Below are 16,116 nucleotides of genomic sequence, written 5' to 3'. Positions count from 1 at the left end.
ACAACCTGCCATATCATTGATACTACCATTTATGGGAAATTTACACACAGAATATTCAAAAATGCTGTTTTATATGAACATGTGTTCATTTATGTAAAGAATTTATTTGGTTGAACATTTTTTTTATTTTCATTTTTGTAATTAACAGTCGTTCCCAAGAGCAAAAACAGGCACAGAAGTTCAATGAATCACACATTATATGGTTAAGCTATAATTGCCTGTGATTATGTGCCTGACCAGCAGGTGGTTTCGTGAGCAAATGAAGCTTCGCGAGATGAACCCTTTCTCGAACCACTTGGCTCAAGTGGTTCGATGCTTCATGAGGCTTCATCTCACCATCACTAGTGTATAGTAAATACAAGTCAACAAAAAGTAAATATCACGGACTTTATCATAGAATACGGTGACTACTTTCTCCGGCTTTGCTCAAATCATATCCCTCCTAAATGCTTCCGGTTCGACCGATGCACGAGGATAGAGGAGAGCATTGTTATCTGCTTCGGGATCCCCCGGCTTCTAGATTGCACGGTACTGTGGCGAAAAATAGATTTATCAAACAAAACATTCCATGTTCCTACGCAGTTAAACTAAAGTTATAATCGAGCTCCGCAGCCCCTCAAGGGACCAACGCAGTACGGGTCAGTAAAGATAGTACATTAACTCCGTGCACCGGGGCGTCTCCTAGTACCAAACAAGCCAACTCTACTGTGCATTCGTGACGCGAGGTTCCCGCGCTGACATCTGCCTCTCTGAGTGCCCGAAAAGTTTACTAAACAAAAAGTACCATAGCAGCTATTAACGCCGCGTATTTTTTGCAAATTTGGGACGTAACGTTTAAACCAATGATGACTTCCCCACAGAGCTGGATTAACAATCCTCTGGCAGTTATTGAAGAGATATTTGGTAAGAGAAACACCGGAATTCAACTCTCAAATAGCTACTTATCCTGCATTCTGCACCAATTTTGGTCTTTTGCTCCATCTCACAACTCTTAACTTGTTTTGTGTCATTTGATGTATTTTTGAACCCTCTCACCTTCTCTCACAGCTTTAGCTTTAAAGCAGCCCATGTACAGTCAACATGGATGTCAGTTAGACAGACTTTGGTTTGGTTTGTGACCTCAACAGAAAATGGAAATGTTCACTTCATTGGTACATGATTCACTTCAGTGTCAGAATTAATGCACTGTAAGATAAAGACGAGGGACCAGATGAAAATAGACCCTGGACCATGACCTGGCCTGACTTTGAGCATGCCTGATCTAGGCTGGTTGTAGCTTCTTTACCTGTTGTTAGTGTGGAGTATTTTCCATTAGTATATTTTAAATGGTGGTTGTAGACTAGCCTTGTCTTTATGAGTCCTAACAGAGTTAAGTTAAGCAGATTTAAATATTCCCAGTCGCATTCAATTTAACTATGTGTTAAAGTTTTAAGTTCTCAGTCCATAATCATCGATCTCAGGAGGCTGGAACGTAGCATAATGGTTCGTTTCTATCTGACAGCTGTTCCCAGCAGTTACTGGTCACATGGTGCGGTACATCGCTGACATGTCACCCACCAATCACAGGGCTAACATTACAGGTATTCAACCATTGAACCCAGACACTCACTCCTACGGGTCTTTGAGAGTTGTCACTCAACATGATGAGTTTGTTATTGGACTGTTTGAGGAAGCTAGGACCACCTGGAAAAACCCACCATAGACTGTTTGATATGGTATCATAGTCTCTGTGACATCAACGGTTTGTTTCTCATACAGACTTTCGAAGCCTATCAACTGGACACGGAGCATTGAAGAAACTTGACTCAGCCTAGCTAAGTTTGAGTTAGGGTAATATAAAGAGAGTCGTTGCCATTTTAGCAGACAGCTGGAGGCTGCCTACCTGTCAGTCAAGTCTTACCCTTGTGTGAGAAAACTGGTAAGTCAAACAACTTTGAAAATAAAGGTTCACAAAATAATTCCCATCATTCAGTGTGCTGTTAGAGAAATAGGAGCAAAACCACTTTTTGAACGAATGATCAGCTGTTTTGGTTTGGTGTGTATGTGGTTTCTGGTGTTTCTGCAGCCAGAAACCACTCAGTGGACACTCAGTGAACTGCATTTTTTTTCTTAATGTACTTTAGTTTTGGGGATTTTTGTCCTTTAAATGGGATACTATTTAGGACAGTTGATAGAGCAGGAAACAGGGTGAGAGTGGAGCATGGCATGCCTGAAAGAGGCCACTGGATTCAAACCTGGGCCACCTGCACGAGGGCAAACCTCATGGAACAAGACCTAAACCACCAGGCCATCTGCGCTTCAACTGCAGTCTTAAATACTTCTGCACATGCTTTATGTGTCAAGGCTGGAAAGTTTCTAGTCAGCCCTTCAAAGGTACCAACTCTCCATTAGAAAACCTGACCAATCTGATGTTCCCATTATTACTGTCAGTGAAGCATTATTTGACTTATTGGCATTGTAGAAACAACTGTTGGTTTGAGAACTGCCATAATGAACTTTCATTTTAGAAGGCGAGTCATTCCTCTTTTGTCTTTGTAGCCACCTCACACAGTAATCCAAACTCAGGATGGGAGGCCAAAGCAGTGGACTTCTTTAAGGAGCACCTGAAAGAGAACAGTGCTCATACCTGGGTAAAGGAGCTCTTAATCTTTTTAACATTTGATGTCAACACAAGGTTTCTACACTCCAGAGCCTCGGCCTGCTGAAGAACATTATGTAGATAATAATTACGTTTATGCTGGCGCAGGTCCCCTCTTTGAATGACGTTCCTCTGCACTACCTGAAGCCCAACAGTCTGGTGAAGTTTCGCTGCTTCATACAGGACATGTTTGATCCAGAGTTCTACATGGGAGAGTATGAGACCCTGGATTCTAGTACAAAGGCTAAAGTAAGCACCTGGTTGGCACCTAGGGCATCTTTTTAATTATTCAATATTTTCCTCCATCTTTATATTCACTGTCCCACTGTACCCAGGTGTTGCATTGTGGAAAGTACAGAGATGTGACTGAGTATGGGGTACGTCATCTTCTACTAAGCCTCTCAATAGATTCATGATTGTTCAGTTTCAGTAATAGACACATGGTTTTGATCAACAGGTGGACTTAAACTCCAGGAACATAGTGACTGCAGAGAGACAGACCTTCTACTGTGTGCCCATTCCTGGAGAAAGTCCCTGGGTGAAGGACATATCCTGATTTTGTACAGAGATGTTCTTTAGCTGATGGTATTTTCTGTATTCAAGTACTGCTCCAAAGGTTTCTTAATTCTTGCACTGCTATGCCAGCCTGAGCCAGGTGAAAGTGACTCCTTCAACCTCGTACACACCAACCAGACAGAAACGGAGCTACGAGGAAGACGTAGACATGAACACATCGCAGAAGGAGCTTTTTCCTGGTAAGTATGAAGGACACATGAAGCTATATGCAAATTAGAAGCATCCAGAAATGCTAAAGTGCACCTTTCTACACTTTTTTACTATCCTGTGGGAATAATCAGCTCAACAGCAGCCCTGGAGAAGAAGTTGGTGGGGCAGGTTGAAAGGCGGATTTCCAGTTACTTCATATGATATAAAAGAAACAGTTTGGCAGCTTGGTCAAGGTGAATGGAACGCCATAGATTTGTGACTATAGACCTGTTCACAACCTACGTCATCATAAAGATGCACACAAATTTTGCTTTTGCAGAAGTAGTGTTTAGCTCCATTCTTTCAGACAAATTCTCGTTTTTTAAACACCAAATTAAAGCTGTCAGCAGCATCAAAATGTCTGGTTGTTCTATGGTCAGCTGTCAGAAACAATACTGCACCATGGAGTCAACTTCTAGCCAGTTCAGGCCATTGCAGAGCTACAAGTGTTCTGGAGCAAAGAGTGACTGTGCTAACTGGTGAACTTCAGCTGAATGTGTCAGTGGCTGTTGGCTCAAAGTCACCAGTTAACAGGGTCAGACTTTACACTGAAACACCAGCGACTTCTGCAGCTGTGTTATTAAATGTGTCTTCTTAATCAACCTCAGGTAACCAGGTTTGACCACAAAGAAAGAATGTTAACCGCTGGTATTCTGAATCCAGTTTTTACTTTGTGCGTTTAATGAAAAAGTTGGTTTGGGCTGAGGTTATGACCAAACATGGATTCACTATGGCTGTCAAATAATAAGTGAATCTATAAATTATGATGAACAGAAACAGATTTTATTTTCAAAGCAAAACTACAGTGTATTATCAAACTATCAACCGGTCTTTTTAGTAATCCTAAAATACAAACCATTAATATTCAGATAGTTTTGGTGTCGTTCTCTTTCTCGACATAGTTTTCTGGCTCGTTTATTATTACCCAGGTCTCAGACTCAGCTACCTGTGTGCTCTTTTTGGTTTGAGAGGACCAAAACTGCCAAAAATAAAAATTAAAAAAGGGAAAAAGAATAACAAATATATACACAACTAAGTAAATAAATACATGAACAAAGTAAAAATACATACAAAAATAAACTTTGAAATAGAATCAAATGTCAATAAATAAATAGATAACAGCTCTCTGCTCTCATGTTAATCTATTTTATGTGGCAGACACTGTCAGTGTGAAATACAAAAGGAGAATAATATTCAAATGAGGAGGTGGTCCTCAGTGTGTGTGTGTGTTTGTGTGTTGAACTTTTTGCCTTTTGGTTGATCCACATTTGAGTGCAAACAACAGGAGACTCCCGCAGAAGATGAGTGTTGGCAGGTATGGGTAAGAGTGCAGAAGGAGGGAGGGGTGGAGATATGTGTGTGTGTGTGTGTGTGAGAGAGAGAGAGATTAGACGAGCTGGAGATGATGAGTTTCATTCAGTGTTTTGTTCTGCCTGTTTTGAGTTGGCATGATCACGGTCGACAGTTTGACACGTGAATAAAAACAGAAATGTTCAATGAATCGGCATCATCATCAGTGCAGCATCCAGATGGCGTTACCTTTTGTTTTACTCAATCTGTGCACAGCTCTAGTAGTAATGGAAACACCGGCAAGGCTCTGTTGTACTGTATGGAAACTTCAGAAATATTGCTTTGATTTTACAATGAAGTTGTAATGGAAATGAAGGCCACATGGGCTCCTGCAGAACCTCATCATGTCATTTATGAACATACTGACATCTTAATGTTAATGTAAGACTGTGATGTATAGAAATATTATTATTAGAGGTATAAATTCACTATTTAAGGGCATGCGTGAATAAACAAAAGAAAAAAACAACAAGGGAAAAAAAAACCTTGAAGATGTATGCATTGTAATACAATGGTGGCCTATGGGTAACAGTAATGGAAAACAAAATGCGGTCTTTATAATGATAAGAAACAGAATGTTACCTATAAAGTCATATTTCCTCTTGATTACCTCATATAAGCAAAGAAATCGTGCTTAATCATATGTGATCCTGTACAACATCTAAACAAAACGTGACTGTTATCACCTCACCTCGATGTCTGTGTGATATACTCACGTATGTAAACCCAGGAGTTTGCACATTTGTCAACTCTGATCAATGCTCAGATTTATTGGCTGGGATTATGTTTTTTCACATAATCCAGAGCTCTGGTGGCATCAATGAACTCCTTCTCCATGTTGTGAGTTGTGAGTTGTGTGAGTCCTTGTTGTGAGTGTAGCTGAAAAGCAAAGTCCATATCAGATTACCTTCCTCCTCTGTAGCATCCTCCTGACCTCTGTGAAAGCTGCTCTGGCCTTGGCGACTTTTGCTGTAAAGTCCGGGTATATGGCGATCAGATTTCCTTTGTATTTGAGTTGTCCTGCATGGTCACGGGCTTTCCTCAGAATGTCCATTGCATCTGCCTGTCTGTCTGTCCACTGACTGTCTGTGCACTGACTGTCGGTCCACTGACAGACAGTATTACTTTTCACTAAGTGTTCTTAGAACATCTGGTCTGGAGGCTGGTAGCACCGTGTTATCATAGTCAGTGGGTGTATCATCGTATGTGACGGAGACATAATGTCTGTTGTTAAAGCAGAATGCTTTTTCTTTGACTCTAGGTCAGATCCCCACAGAACAGCACGGGAGTGGAGACTTTAAAAGACAGGAGACTGAAGTTCCTTCCAGTCAAACGCCATGTGTCTCTCAACTCGACCTGAACTTCCCCCTTCAGGGAGAGAAAGGCCCTTCATGCCTTGTCAAGGTGGGTTACATCTCTGATACTGGGTTGAAGTGCAGTCCAGACCCCTATTCAATAGATTTGAGCTGGAATTTTACACAAGAATTGGTAGGGCTGAACCCATCTGATCCTGGTCTCAGGTGTCGGTCCCAAGGGCGTCAGCAGCTTTTTGAATGTGAGGGGGACATATTTTGGTGGGGGTCTGGGTGATCTGCAATTAATGTCTACTATAACGCTGTGGTGTAACACAGAGGACTGACACTGACAACTTTTTTGTCCTTGTTCTCTATTCCATTTAAGGATTATGCTTTTGCAATATTTTATCCACATACTTAGGCACTGGGCATTAGAGGATTTATAAAATACTAAGTTTCCCAATAAGTCATGTGACATTATTTAGAACTACCTATCAGCTTTCAGCACACACCTCAGCAACAGAGCTGCCTCCACTGCCCCTGCATGCTGTCCCTGCCTCTGCCTCACTCTCAGTCTCATCCACCTTTTTCAGGAGACATGGAGATGCATTGAGCATATTAATAATTAAAACAAGCTTAATGTAGACTGGTCATATGAAGCTTTCTGTGATAAAGCTCAGTCATGTTATCAGCATATCAAATACACAGGCAGAATAGCAGCCTAATATTTATTTAGGTTACATTGGAAATGGGCCACCTCCTTAAGACATGGCTGAGCAGTTAGACAGTTCAGAAATGGACAAATGTGTGTTCAGACCTAAAGTACTTTTAATGGACGCTGGCAGAGAGAGGAATAACGTCACAAGAGGGAAAAGTAAAAAAAGAACTTGTATAACTTGTATGTTTAGAACTGCAAATGAACTTATTTTAGTTGATTCTTGCTTTTTAACAGCACAGTTCCATCCCTCATCATTTATCCTGGCTGAAGACCAGCAAAAGTGACTTACGAGAGATGCTCTGGCAAATATTTAAAGTGTACTTTTTATTTGTTTTGTTAATTTATTTTTTAATCTTAGCTTTCTAAACTTTGGTTTCCTTTTGAAACTTATGATCCTTTAAAGAGTCTACCAGAAATCACAGTGAGATATGAACATTTTTAACCCTTAGGTTGATAAGACTTTTTCTTTTTTCTTTAGTTTTAAATAAACCAAAACAATACAAAAAGGAAAACTTTTAAAGTGCCTTCACAGTGTGGTTTACATGCAGTCTGGACGTAGAGGGCTGAACACCTCCTGCTTTGACTGCAGCTGAGAGGGACTGCTGAGTGGTACAGTCAGCTGCCTGAGAGTGCTCTGAGACAGGGAGGGGCTCAAGGCAGCATCTGCTGCACACTGAGAGGAGCAGAGCAGCAACAATACGTGTTTTAAGGTCACAGTCTCTCAAGCCTCCAATAAACCCAGAAAAAGTCACTAGATTTGTCACTTGTCGGGTTTTGAAAAAAAGGTTGCTAGAGGAGTCGGAATAATCGGTAAATATGGCTGAAAGAAGCTCGGTTGGCAGCACTGCTCCCGTGCAGGGTGTCTGCTGAGACAGACACGCCAGCCAGGTGGCTCGGGGTGTTCTTCTGAGAACATTCTTATGTGAAAAGCTGGCTGAGTTTGGCCATGGGAGAACGCAGCTTAATCTATCAATCAGTCAATCTTTATTTGTATAGTGCCAAATCATAACAAATGTTATTTCAATACACTTTACAAAAACATTCACAGGTCTAGACCCGTAAATGTTAATAAAATTTTATTAGCAGAAACCCAACATCAAGACAAGTTAAGGAGTCTGATCATATCTTAACCCACCATGAGTACAGGACTTTGCAGCATCTAGCAAGTTACAATGGAGAGGAACAACTTTAACAGGCAGAAACCTCGGACAACTTAACTGTTTGGTCACTCAAGGAAAGGCTCATAAATGTTTAAATGAAACTTGAGAAACTTGGGAATACTCAGGCAACTTTAACTTACTTTCCTTTTCTTTGAACCTCCCCCTCCTGATGTCCATCTTTCTGTAATTGATCCTACTCAGTCAATATGCCTGTATGATGCAGCTGTGCAGTAGGAAACCAGGAAAATGCGGAGTGGAGTCCTGTTGACATTTGTATTCCCCTACTGATAAAGTGGAACGGATTTTAATGTGAAGCAGCTTTGTGTAGGAAAGCTGTAAACCACGGAGTGGATTACTATTGATATGGGTATTCTTCACGATAAATAATGGAATGGATTTAATAGTGAAGCAGTGGAAAGAACGCTGGAGCAGATATGCACTCATACTTTTGACAGCAAATGTGGGGGGGTTGGAACTGCTTATTTTTTAAGGTGAGGGGGACGTAACCCCCCCAACATTTGTTGTGGTGTGATGCCCATGGTTAGTCAATGACACACTCAACAAGTGCCATCAGAGATTAGCTCAACACACATTTACTCATTCATAATCCCATGGAATAATAATACAGGCAGTTTAAATATATGGTTCTAATTCATTTTAGTTTAAAAAGTTAGAAAAGCCAGAAGAGACATAAACATCAGAATCAGAAAAACTGTATTAATCCCAAGGGGAGATTTCTTCTCCAGAGGACTTCAGGAGCAACAGCTGCTGGTTTCCTGAAGGTGGATCAGAAGCTGAACGTTGCTTGATGTGTGCAGGTGTACGAGGACTGGGACAGCTTCAAGCTGAATGAAACAGTGGAGGTCTACGGGATCCTCTCTGTCAGCCCAGCACTCAGTGCTTTAGCCGATAAGAGGTAAGAAATTCTCATTTGGGTTCCACCCTGGTATAATGAGCATATTGGTCACTCACTCACGGTTTGTCTGCACAGCGCTGCCTCCTCCTCTCTCCTCGACCCCACAGAGTGCATTGAGTCCATAGAGGAACAGAAAGTGCACAGCCCACCAGCCTCACTGGTCCCACGTCTCCACATGCTCTACGCCAAGAAACTGTCAAGCAACAACCCCCTGCTGCCCTCAGCCGCCCTGGAGGACGACACTTCCCGTGCGGAGAGTAAGACAGACACAGCTTCCAAACCCCTTACAGCTGTCAAAACCATACAACCACAGTGATAACAGCTAGTACTGCAGTATGAAAATATCAAATGCTGGGTAAAAATTCTTTATATTCAAGGTCCGTGCCAAAGGGAGAGGACTCTCTTCTAGCAGAGCTAGGAGAGGGCCCCACCCAGAGGGAGAGGATACTATGTTCCTGCCTGGTTTTTTGCTTGCTATTCCCTCTGTTCTTTAAACGCTTACTAGACCCCCTAAACATGCTCAAAACTCACCAAAATTGGCACACGCATTATGATTGCCAAAAAATTTTGATATGATACCAAACTTGACCCCCAACATCCCATAATTTGCTCTGTAGCCCCACCTAGGCACACAAAAATGGCTAGTGGCCAGTAGGAATATTGTACAGGGATCAAACCAAAATCAAAATGTTTGTCTCATTGAGACACAAAAATCATACACTGACACCCCTGAGCTATCTCCAACAGGAAGCTGGCAATTGACTTTTAAAATAAGATTTTCACACTTTTTTTTGGCCCTGAAACAAAATCTAAAAAGTCAGTAATTATAAGTGGAATAGCCTTGAAATTTGCTCACATGACAGACTGGACCCTGCAATACTAAAGTTCTGCCAGATTTTGGTGTTTTGGACCCAGTTTTCAAATGACAAGACCTGAAAGTTGTTAAACTCATAAGAAGCCCGTCTCAGCGCCCCTATTAAGACTGAATGGGAGCGGAAGATCAAGCTGCTGCATTTTGGCTTCTACTCAAAAAAGTAAAAGTTGTACAGCTTTGAAAATGGCATGGATGTATTCCTGACAAAAAAGTCTTACAGAAATATGACATTTCTTTACAGTGATTTGGGTAAAATTGTGGTGTCTATGAGAAGTTTTTTCTAAAAATTCTGTTACTCTCACTCTTCATTTGCAGCAGTGGATGATGTCACACACTCATTATGAGTTCAGTGCAGCTGGTCATGTGACTCACTGAAGGAGGGAAATTGCTACGTTTTTCAAACACACAGGGATGAAACCTTGACAGAGGACTTAGATAGCATGACGAATGGGTGTGAAAGGACCAGCAAGAGCGCGAGGACCTTCTGATCTCTGCTTGCAGCGATATTTATACCTGTAATTACACCATCCAACCACTGCCTATGGAGGGGCGCTGTTTGCCCTTAACACTAGTTTTCACTCAACATTTATGATACACAGAAGACAATGGCAATCGGCCAATCATGTTGCAGGAATCAAAGTGTGAACAGTGTGGTATAGTCTCGGCCCTTATTAGCACCTTGAATAAAATGTAATTAGGAAGCTGATGGGACATCTTCATCTCAGAGCTGATCAAGCATCAGTTCTCTTCAGCTCAGGATCAAAAACCTGCATCACCATTGAAACAAGGAAATCATTCAAATATGTCAAATGTGATAATTATCAGTATGAACTGGTGTGAAAATTTAACCATAATGACATCTGTGTCATCATTGCCCAGCTCTGATGAAGACTACTTAAGACACTTTTTTATAAAAGGTATGGTAACATTTATTTAGCCTACTGCTAATCAATGTTAGCCATGCCATAATTCATCCTGGGTGCACATGTTGTTTCTTAATAAGACCTGAAGTCATAGTCACTGTGCTTTTAGCTGGTTTGGATTCAGCCTCTGTAAACTGAGGATGTCTGTGGGAGATGTAGGAGATGTAGATTGTTTGAGCACAGATCAGTGGCAGAGATGAAGAAAACCATCAGTGTTGAAACATGTCCGTGGGCAAAGCATGTGGGAGGGGGCTCATTACATAAAGCTCTGTCCTGTAAATCTTTCTGAGCAGATTAATCATGAAGTCTAGATACTTCATGCTACAACTTCAAAAATGTATTTTAACTCTTTTGTTTCTTTCACCTCAGCTTTATCTTCAAGCCTGAGCGAGATGGCTGTGATCAAAGCCGAGCTGCACACGTACTTGACTCAGGTTCTCCTGGGGGACGCTCTGGCTGCAGAGTACCTCATCCTGCATATCATCTCTAGTGTGTAAGTTAGTTTGTAATATGTGAATAAGGCTGGGTTACGCCATCTGCACAAATGTCACACACAGAAATGAGACAGGGTGGTATATCACAAATGCATGTCTACCACGGTAGAGCACTAAACTAGAGGAGAGAAGTTGTTTACACTGTTTACATTTTTTTTCAATTCCTCCTTTCTGTCGTGTGTGGACCCACGGCAGGAATTGTGCATCACACGCTTGCCATGGGATCTCTGTGTTCAAAATTCAAAAATCTTTTGAATGACAGTTTTTTTGTACTTCAAAGGTTCCTTTTTGCCTGTGCGTCTTTGTGCAGAAGTTAGAAATTCTCAGAGGTGTGTGATGCAGAAATTGTCCACAGGAAACGGAGAGCCCGAGCACTCTAGGAAAATTCTCAGAAGCATGAAGTTTTACTGAGAACTCCTGATAAATGTAACGGAGTGTCTGAGCTCTTTGGACGTCTCCTGAATATCTGTCAGGAGCAGAGAGGAGGTCTTTAAACAACTATTTTCCTCTCCCTGGTGTTTTTATTAAAACTGTATTTCAGTCTCTGCTTCAACACTTTGTTTTAGCTGCTGTCTCTTTAAGCCCCCTGCTCCACAAACCTCTTCCTCTATGATTGGCCAGCACTCTGGAGACAGACTTTGCTGTTTGAGGCCCGCCCTCCCTTGTGAAACTCTGGTACAGATGCAGGTGCCATGTTCAGGGCAGAGTGTTTTGATGAGTTTATGGACAGGTTCAGGGATATATATGTAGAGGTTTGAAGATCTGCTTATGCTCAGTCTGAACATCCAGGATTATTAGTTTAGATCTGCGTTTAGAATACAGGAAAGAAAGCAGCATACCCTTTCTTTCATGACGAAGAACGTCAGTAGATTCAAAACAGTTAAAACAGCAGTCATGTCTTGGAGACACTTGGATTTATGGTGTCTGAGCATGTGTCCGTAAATGACTGAGGTGTTTGAGCTTCCCTCTTCAAACTGTAAACCTCCTCAACATGAAGCTGTCAGTGTCCTGCACAGGATCTTCTTTTTGGGGAGCGTCTCCCTGAGACCTTTCATCATGGCGTGGAGCTGTTTGGGTTGATGAGCATCTCCAGTGATGTCCTCAGTCCCTGCTCTGCTCCAGGAGGTCTTTCTTCTCATCATAGTGTTTTTATTTACTTAAAGGTACACCAGGCGAGATGTTCTCCCGTTGGGTAAATTCACCTTGAACCTCAGCGGCTGTCCACCCTCCAGCTCTTACACTGAACACGTCTACAGGATCATCCAGCAGCTGGTGCCCTCTGTGAGTCAGCGTGTCGTTGAAAACCAGTTCTGGAAGTACGACATGTTCAGCTAAAGAAAATACACTTTGTTTTTATTGCTGCAGTCGTACTACCTTCCCATGAGCCTTCAGAACATGAATCAAATGCGGATGGTTCCCAAAAAGGATTACGTGGGGAACCGGCTCCTGAGTGGGGTCCTGCAGCTGGCCAAAAACACGGTTCTCTTCCTGGATGAAACCAAGCTGGAGCAGGGGCAGTTGGATACGACAGGTAAGTCCTCCTTTTGTTGTCACCTCCCTGCAGCGTGCACTCTGACTGCTCCCACACTGACCGTGCTCTCTGTCTTCCTCTCGTAGGTGTGCGAAATGTCACGGCCCTGGGAAACGTGATCTCGTGGCAGAAAGTTGAATATGACTTTAACTACCACCAGATGGAATTCCCCTGCAACATTAACGTGCTCATCACATCCGAGGGACGCTCGCTGCTGCCAGTAAGAGCAAAGTGGGATGAGGCTGGTATTTAAACCACCTGGGGGTATGAGCCAAGACAGCAGCATGCAGCGTTTCAACCTCCAGACAAATTCAGAATCCAGTTTAAAACTTGAACTGAGACAAATAACATCAGGCTGTTTGGCTGTTAGAAAGAAGAACAAGGTCTACATCTGATCTATGAGAGAGGAAAAGACTTTTGGGTCTTTGGGGTCTGGCTCTATAAAGAATATAAAGTTTATTTAATGTGGGGGGGGGGGGTCTGTTGTCAGCTGTTTGGGTTTTTTTCTTTTCCAGAATGCAGTTGGCCACACACTGTGCTCCTACAGTTTCTGTAGACTTTCTGTGGCAGAGTGGCTCTACACAAGTCTGCCATCATCAGGTGGTTCAGAGTTAAAGGTTCTGTTAAAGCACTTAGAAAAAATGTTCTGATGTTAGAAATGTACTTCTCTTCACATACATGTCCTTTTGAGTAGTGAAGTATTTTAAAAGTCAGTACCTCAGCACTTAAACTTGAGTGGTAGTTGAGTAAGATTTGAGGCACTGGAGTTGAGTACTTTGTCCACCATTGCCACAGACGGAGGGAGTTTAACAGAGACAAACAGAAGCTGTTGCGGGCTGTGGAGTCAGTATAGAGCTTAAATCAGACGGCACATCACGCTGTAGGAAGGTACACTCAGGCTACTCTCAGGTCACTGTCTCTACAACTTTATTTATAACGGGTTAATTCTGTGGGCTCCACAGGACACACCAAGCACTGCAGGGGCCAAGTGACCTTCTCAGGACGTAAACAATCGTCCAGACACACAAAGACTAATGGGAAATGTGCGGAACATGCAGGCATGGATCTGAAAGTTATTATTTTTAGACCTTTTTATTTCTCTGTCTCCACAGTCAGACTGCCACATACACCTGCAGTCTCAGGTGAACCCGGCTCAGGTGGAGGAGTACCTGAGCAGTATCCACCTGCCTCTGAATGCTGCTTCACAGCTGAACAAGTTCAGGATCTACCTGACAGTGGCTCAGCTGCTGGATTACAGCATCTCTGATGATGTGGTGAAGGTAGGGAATGCTGTCGTCTGTTAGCTTGAGGTATCTTCAGATAAATAAGTTGTGATGTGTTAGCTGCTGTCCCGTCTAGTCCCTGTATGCTGCAGACCGTCTCTAAATGCCTCTTTCCTTTCAGTCCCTGGAGAATGACTTTGTGGAGATGAGGAGGGACGACCCTCAGAGCATGTCTGCTGAAGACTTCCACAGGATGCTTGTCGTTGCCAGGTGTGCTCCTTTTTGTCTTTTAAAAATACCAGCTTGATCAGGTGTGTTTCTGACAGCGTTGGGCTGACTGACTGTGTGGTGATCTGCAGGTTGCTGTCCCTCAGCCTCGGGCAGACCTCTCTGTCCAGGGACAGCTGGTTGAGGGTCAAACACATCGAGAGTCTGAGGAGGAGCAGGATGGAGCAGCACACACGTGTCAACGGCAACGAGCAGTGATGGTCTGCACAAACTGATTCAGTGTTTTTGTTTCGTTTGATAAGCGATGCTTTGAAATTAAAGATGTTTTTCATACGCAGTGTCTCTTTGGCTTTTGTTCTTTGGTTGAGCTGATTTTATTTCTCTGTCAAGAACAGACCGACACCGTGTGGCCTACGACAAGAACAAATTAGCTTCAGTCTGTCCCAGGATTCAGAGCCATCAGTAGGCAATGGCTTAAAACAAAGTGTGAATCAGTGAAATGCAATCAGTGATATTCAGACCTGGAGTTGACTTTCTGTAAGTTGTTTTTTGTCTGGGTGGATAAACAGTTTGGTCACATCAGTGGATCAGGGCATTGGAGATAGCGTAGATAAATCGATTTAATTAAATTCATCTCCCATGATCAAAGTCTCAAATTTATGAGCAAAACAAGATTAACTTGGTGTCATGAATGTTGTTGGACCCTTTAGGGCTGTAGAAGCCCCACAAATCTTCTCTCAGCCTCCTTTGAAATGGTTACAGTTTACAGTGCTAAGAAAATCAGAAAAACACCATCTGATAGCAACAAAGGACTGTAAAACCAAAAATGTTCTTTTACTGTATTAAATCAATTCAATAACAGTTAATCATGGGACTAGAAAACACTTTGATTTTTACTGTAAAATGACACTGAAATGATAACGATTTAAGGTGGAAAGAGAGCGCTGTACCCTTCTAAAAGTCTGACAACCTTAAATGATGTAGTATTTGAGATAAAGTACAGCTGATGGGGCTGTACACATTAAAATTTACAATGTAAATCTGTTGATTGTTAGGAAAACATGAACTTGTTAAAAATATGGGCTGTTTCCCAAAGCCCAGGTACCTTGCCTTGCCTTGCCTTGGAAGGCAGTGCCTCCGAAGCCACTTCCTTCCAATCCAAGGCAAGTGTCCTGCCTCTGCTCAAAAGGAGATGCTAATGGAACAGCCTACAAAGGCATATTGTTTACCATCAGACCTCACATAACGTGTTGCACTGTGGACAGTGCTTGGAAAGTTAAATACAAACGTGAGAGTAGACCGTACGCTCAAGCGGCTACAAATATTGTCATGGCTAGCCACTTTTGTACCCTTTTTGCTTTTTTATTGTCACATCATTGACACGCTGCAGGTGCAGCTTCTTAGTAATTATAGTTACATGAGTGACACACAAAAGAGTTAAGTGTTGACATGGTATAAGTTGTTATTTTCAGAGGTGTATTTTGTTACTTATATTTGAATTGGAATTTACTGTGCGCCTCTACTGGAGCGTCTCTCTGGTGTGGTTTTTCCTTCAGTTTTTTCCTTTTTTGTAGATTCACGCATTGCATGTTGGGTATTTATAGCTATGGCAAGGCTACGAAGGATACACCTGTGTATCCTTGGTCAATTAGCCACATGCTAACCAAACTTACATATTCCTCCAGAGGACATGAACATTGGAACAGCACTTGGGCAGCATCTGATGATGTGGATGCCTGCCCACGCCTACCCCACGCCCACATGAGACCAAGGCAAGGTAAGGTACCTGGGCTTTGGGAAACAGCCATGGTCCACTATTTGCCAAAGTTGCCTGAGGAGGACTTGCCTAAACTAAACTGCCCTGTCACATTACATGAGCTTAAAGAGGCCTCTCTAGATATGTGCAGACGTACGTCCCCTGGCCTATTCGGGATTCCTCCTGACTTCTACGTACATTTTTGGGATCATGTGGGGCCTTTAATGTTTGACATGGTGCAGTTT

General features: G+C 42.4%; 1 protein-coding gene across 1 annotated transcript; it reads left to right on the top strand.

Annotated features, from left to right (window-relative positions):
• Positions 1–295: 295 nt before the first annotated feature.
• mcmbp (minichromosome maintenance complex binding protein) lies at positions 296–14,373 on the top strand. The gene is made up of 16 exons (XM_074676660.1): positions 296–903; positions 2,539–2,630; positions 2,747–2,887; positions 2,974–3,015; positions 3,096–3,185; positions 3,273–3,393; positions 6,015–6,157; positions 8,745–8,842; positions 8,918–9,099; positions 11,009–11,132; positions 12,297–12,414; positions 12,499–12,664; positions 12,751–12,884; positions 13,777–13,944; positions 14,069–14,157; positions 14,247–14,373. The coding sequence occupies exons 1-16, from the start codon at positions 843–845 to the stop codon at positions 14,371–14,373; spliced, it is 1,896 nt and encodes a 631-aa protein (XP_074532761.1). The 5' UTR covers positions 296–842.
• The last annotated feature ends 1,743 nt before the right edge of the window (positions 14,374–16,116 follow it).

Source organism: Halichoeres trimaculatus, unplaced genomic scaffold (assembly GCF_033239565.1).
Source record: "Halichoeres trimaculatus isolate MK-OKI-2021-1 unplaced genomic scaffold, fHalTri1.1 fHalTri1_scaffold_8, whole genome shotgun sequence".
NCBI lineage: Eukaryota > Metazoa > Chordata > Actinopteri > Labriformes > Labridae > Halichoeres > Halichoeres trimaculatus.
This window is presented reverse-complemented; position numbering and strand designations above follow the sequence as displayed.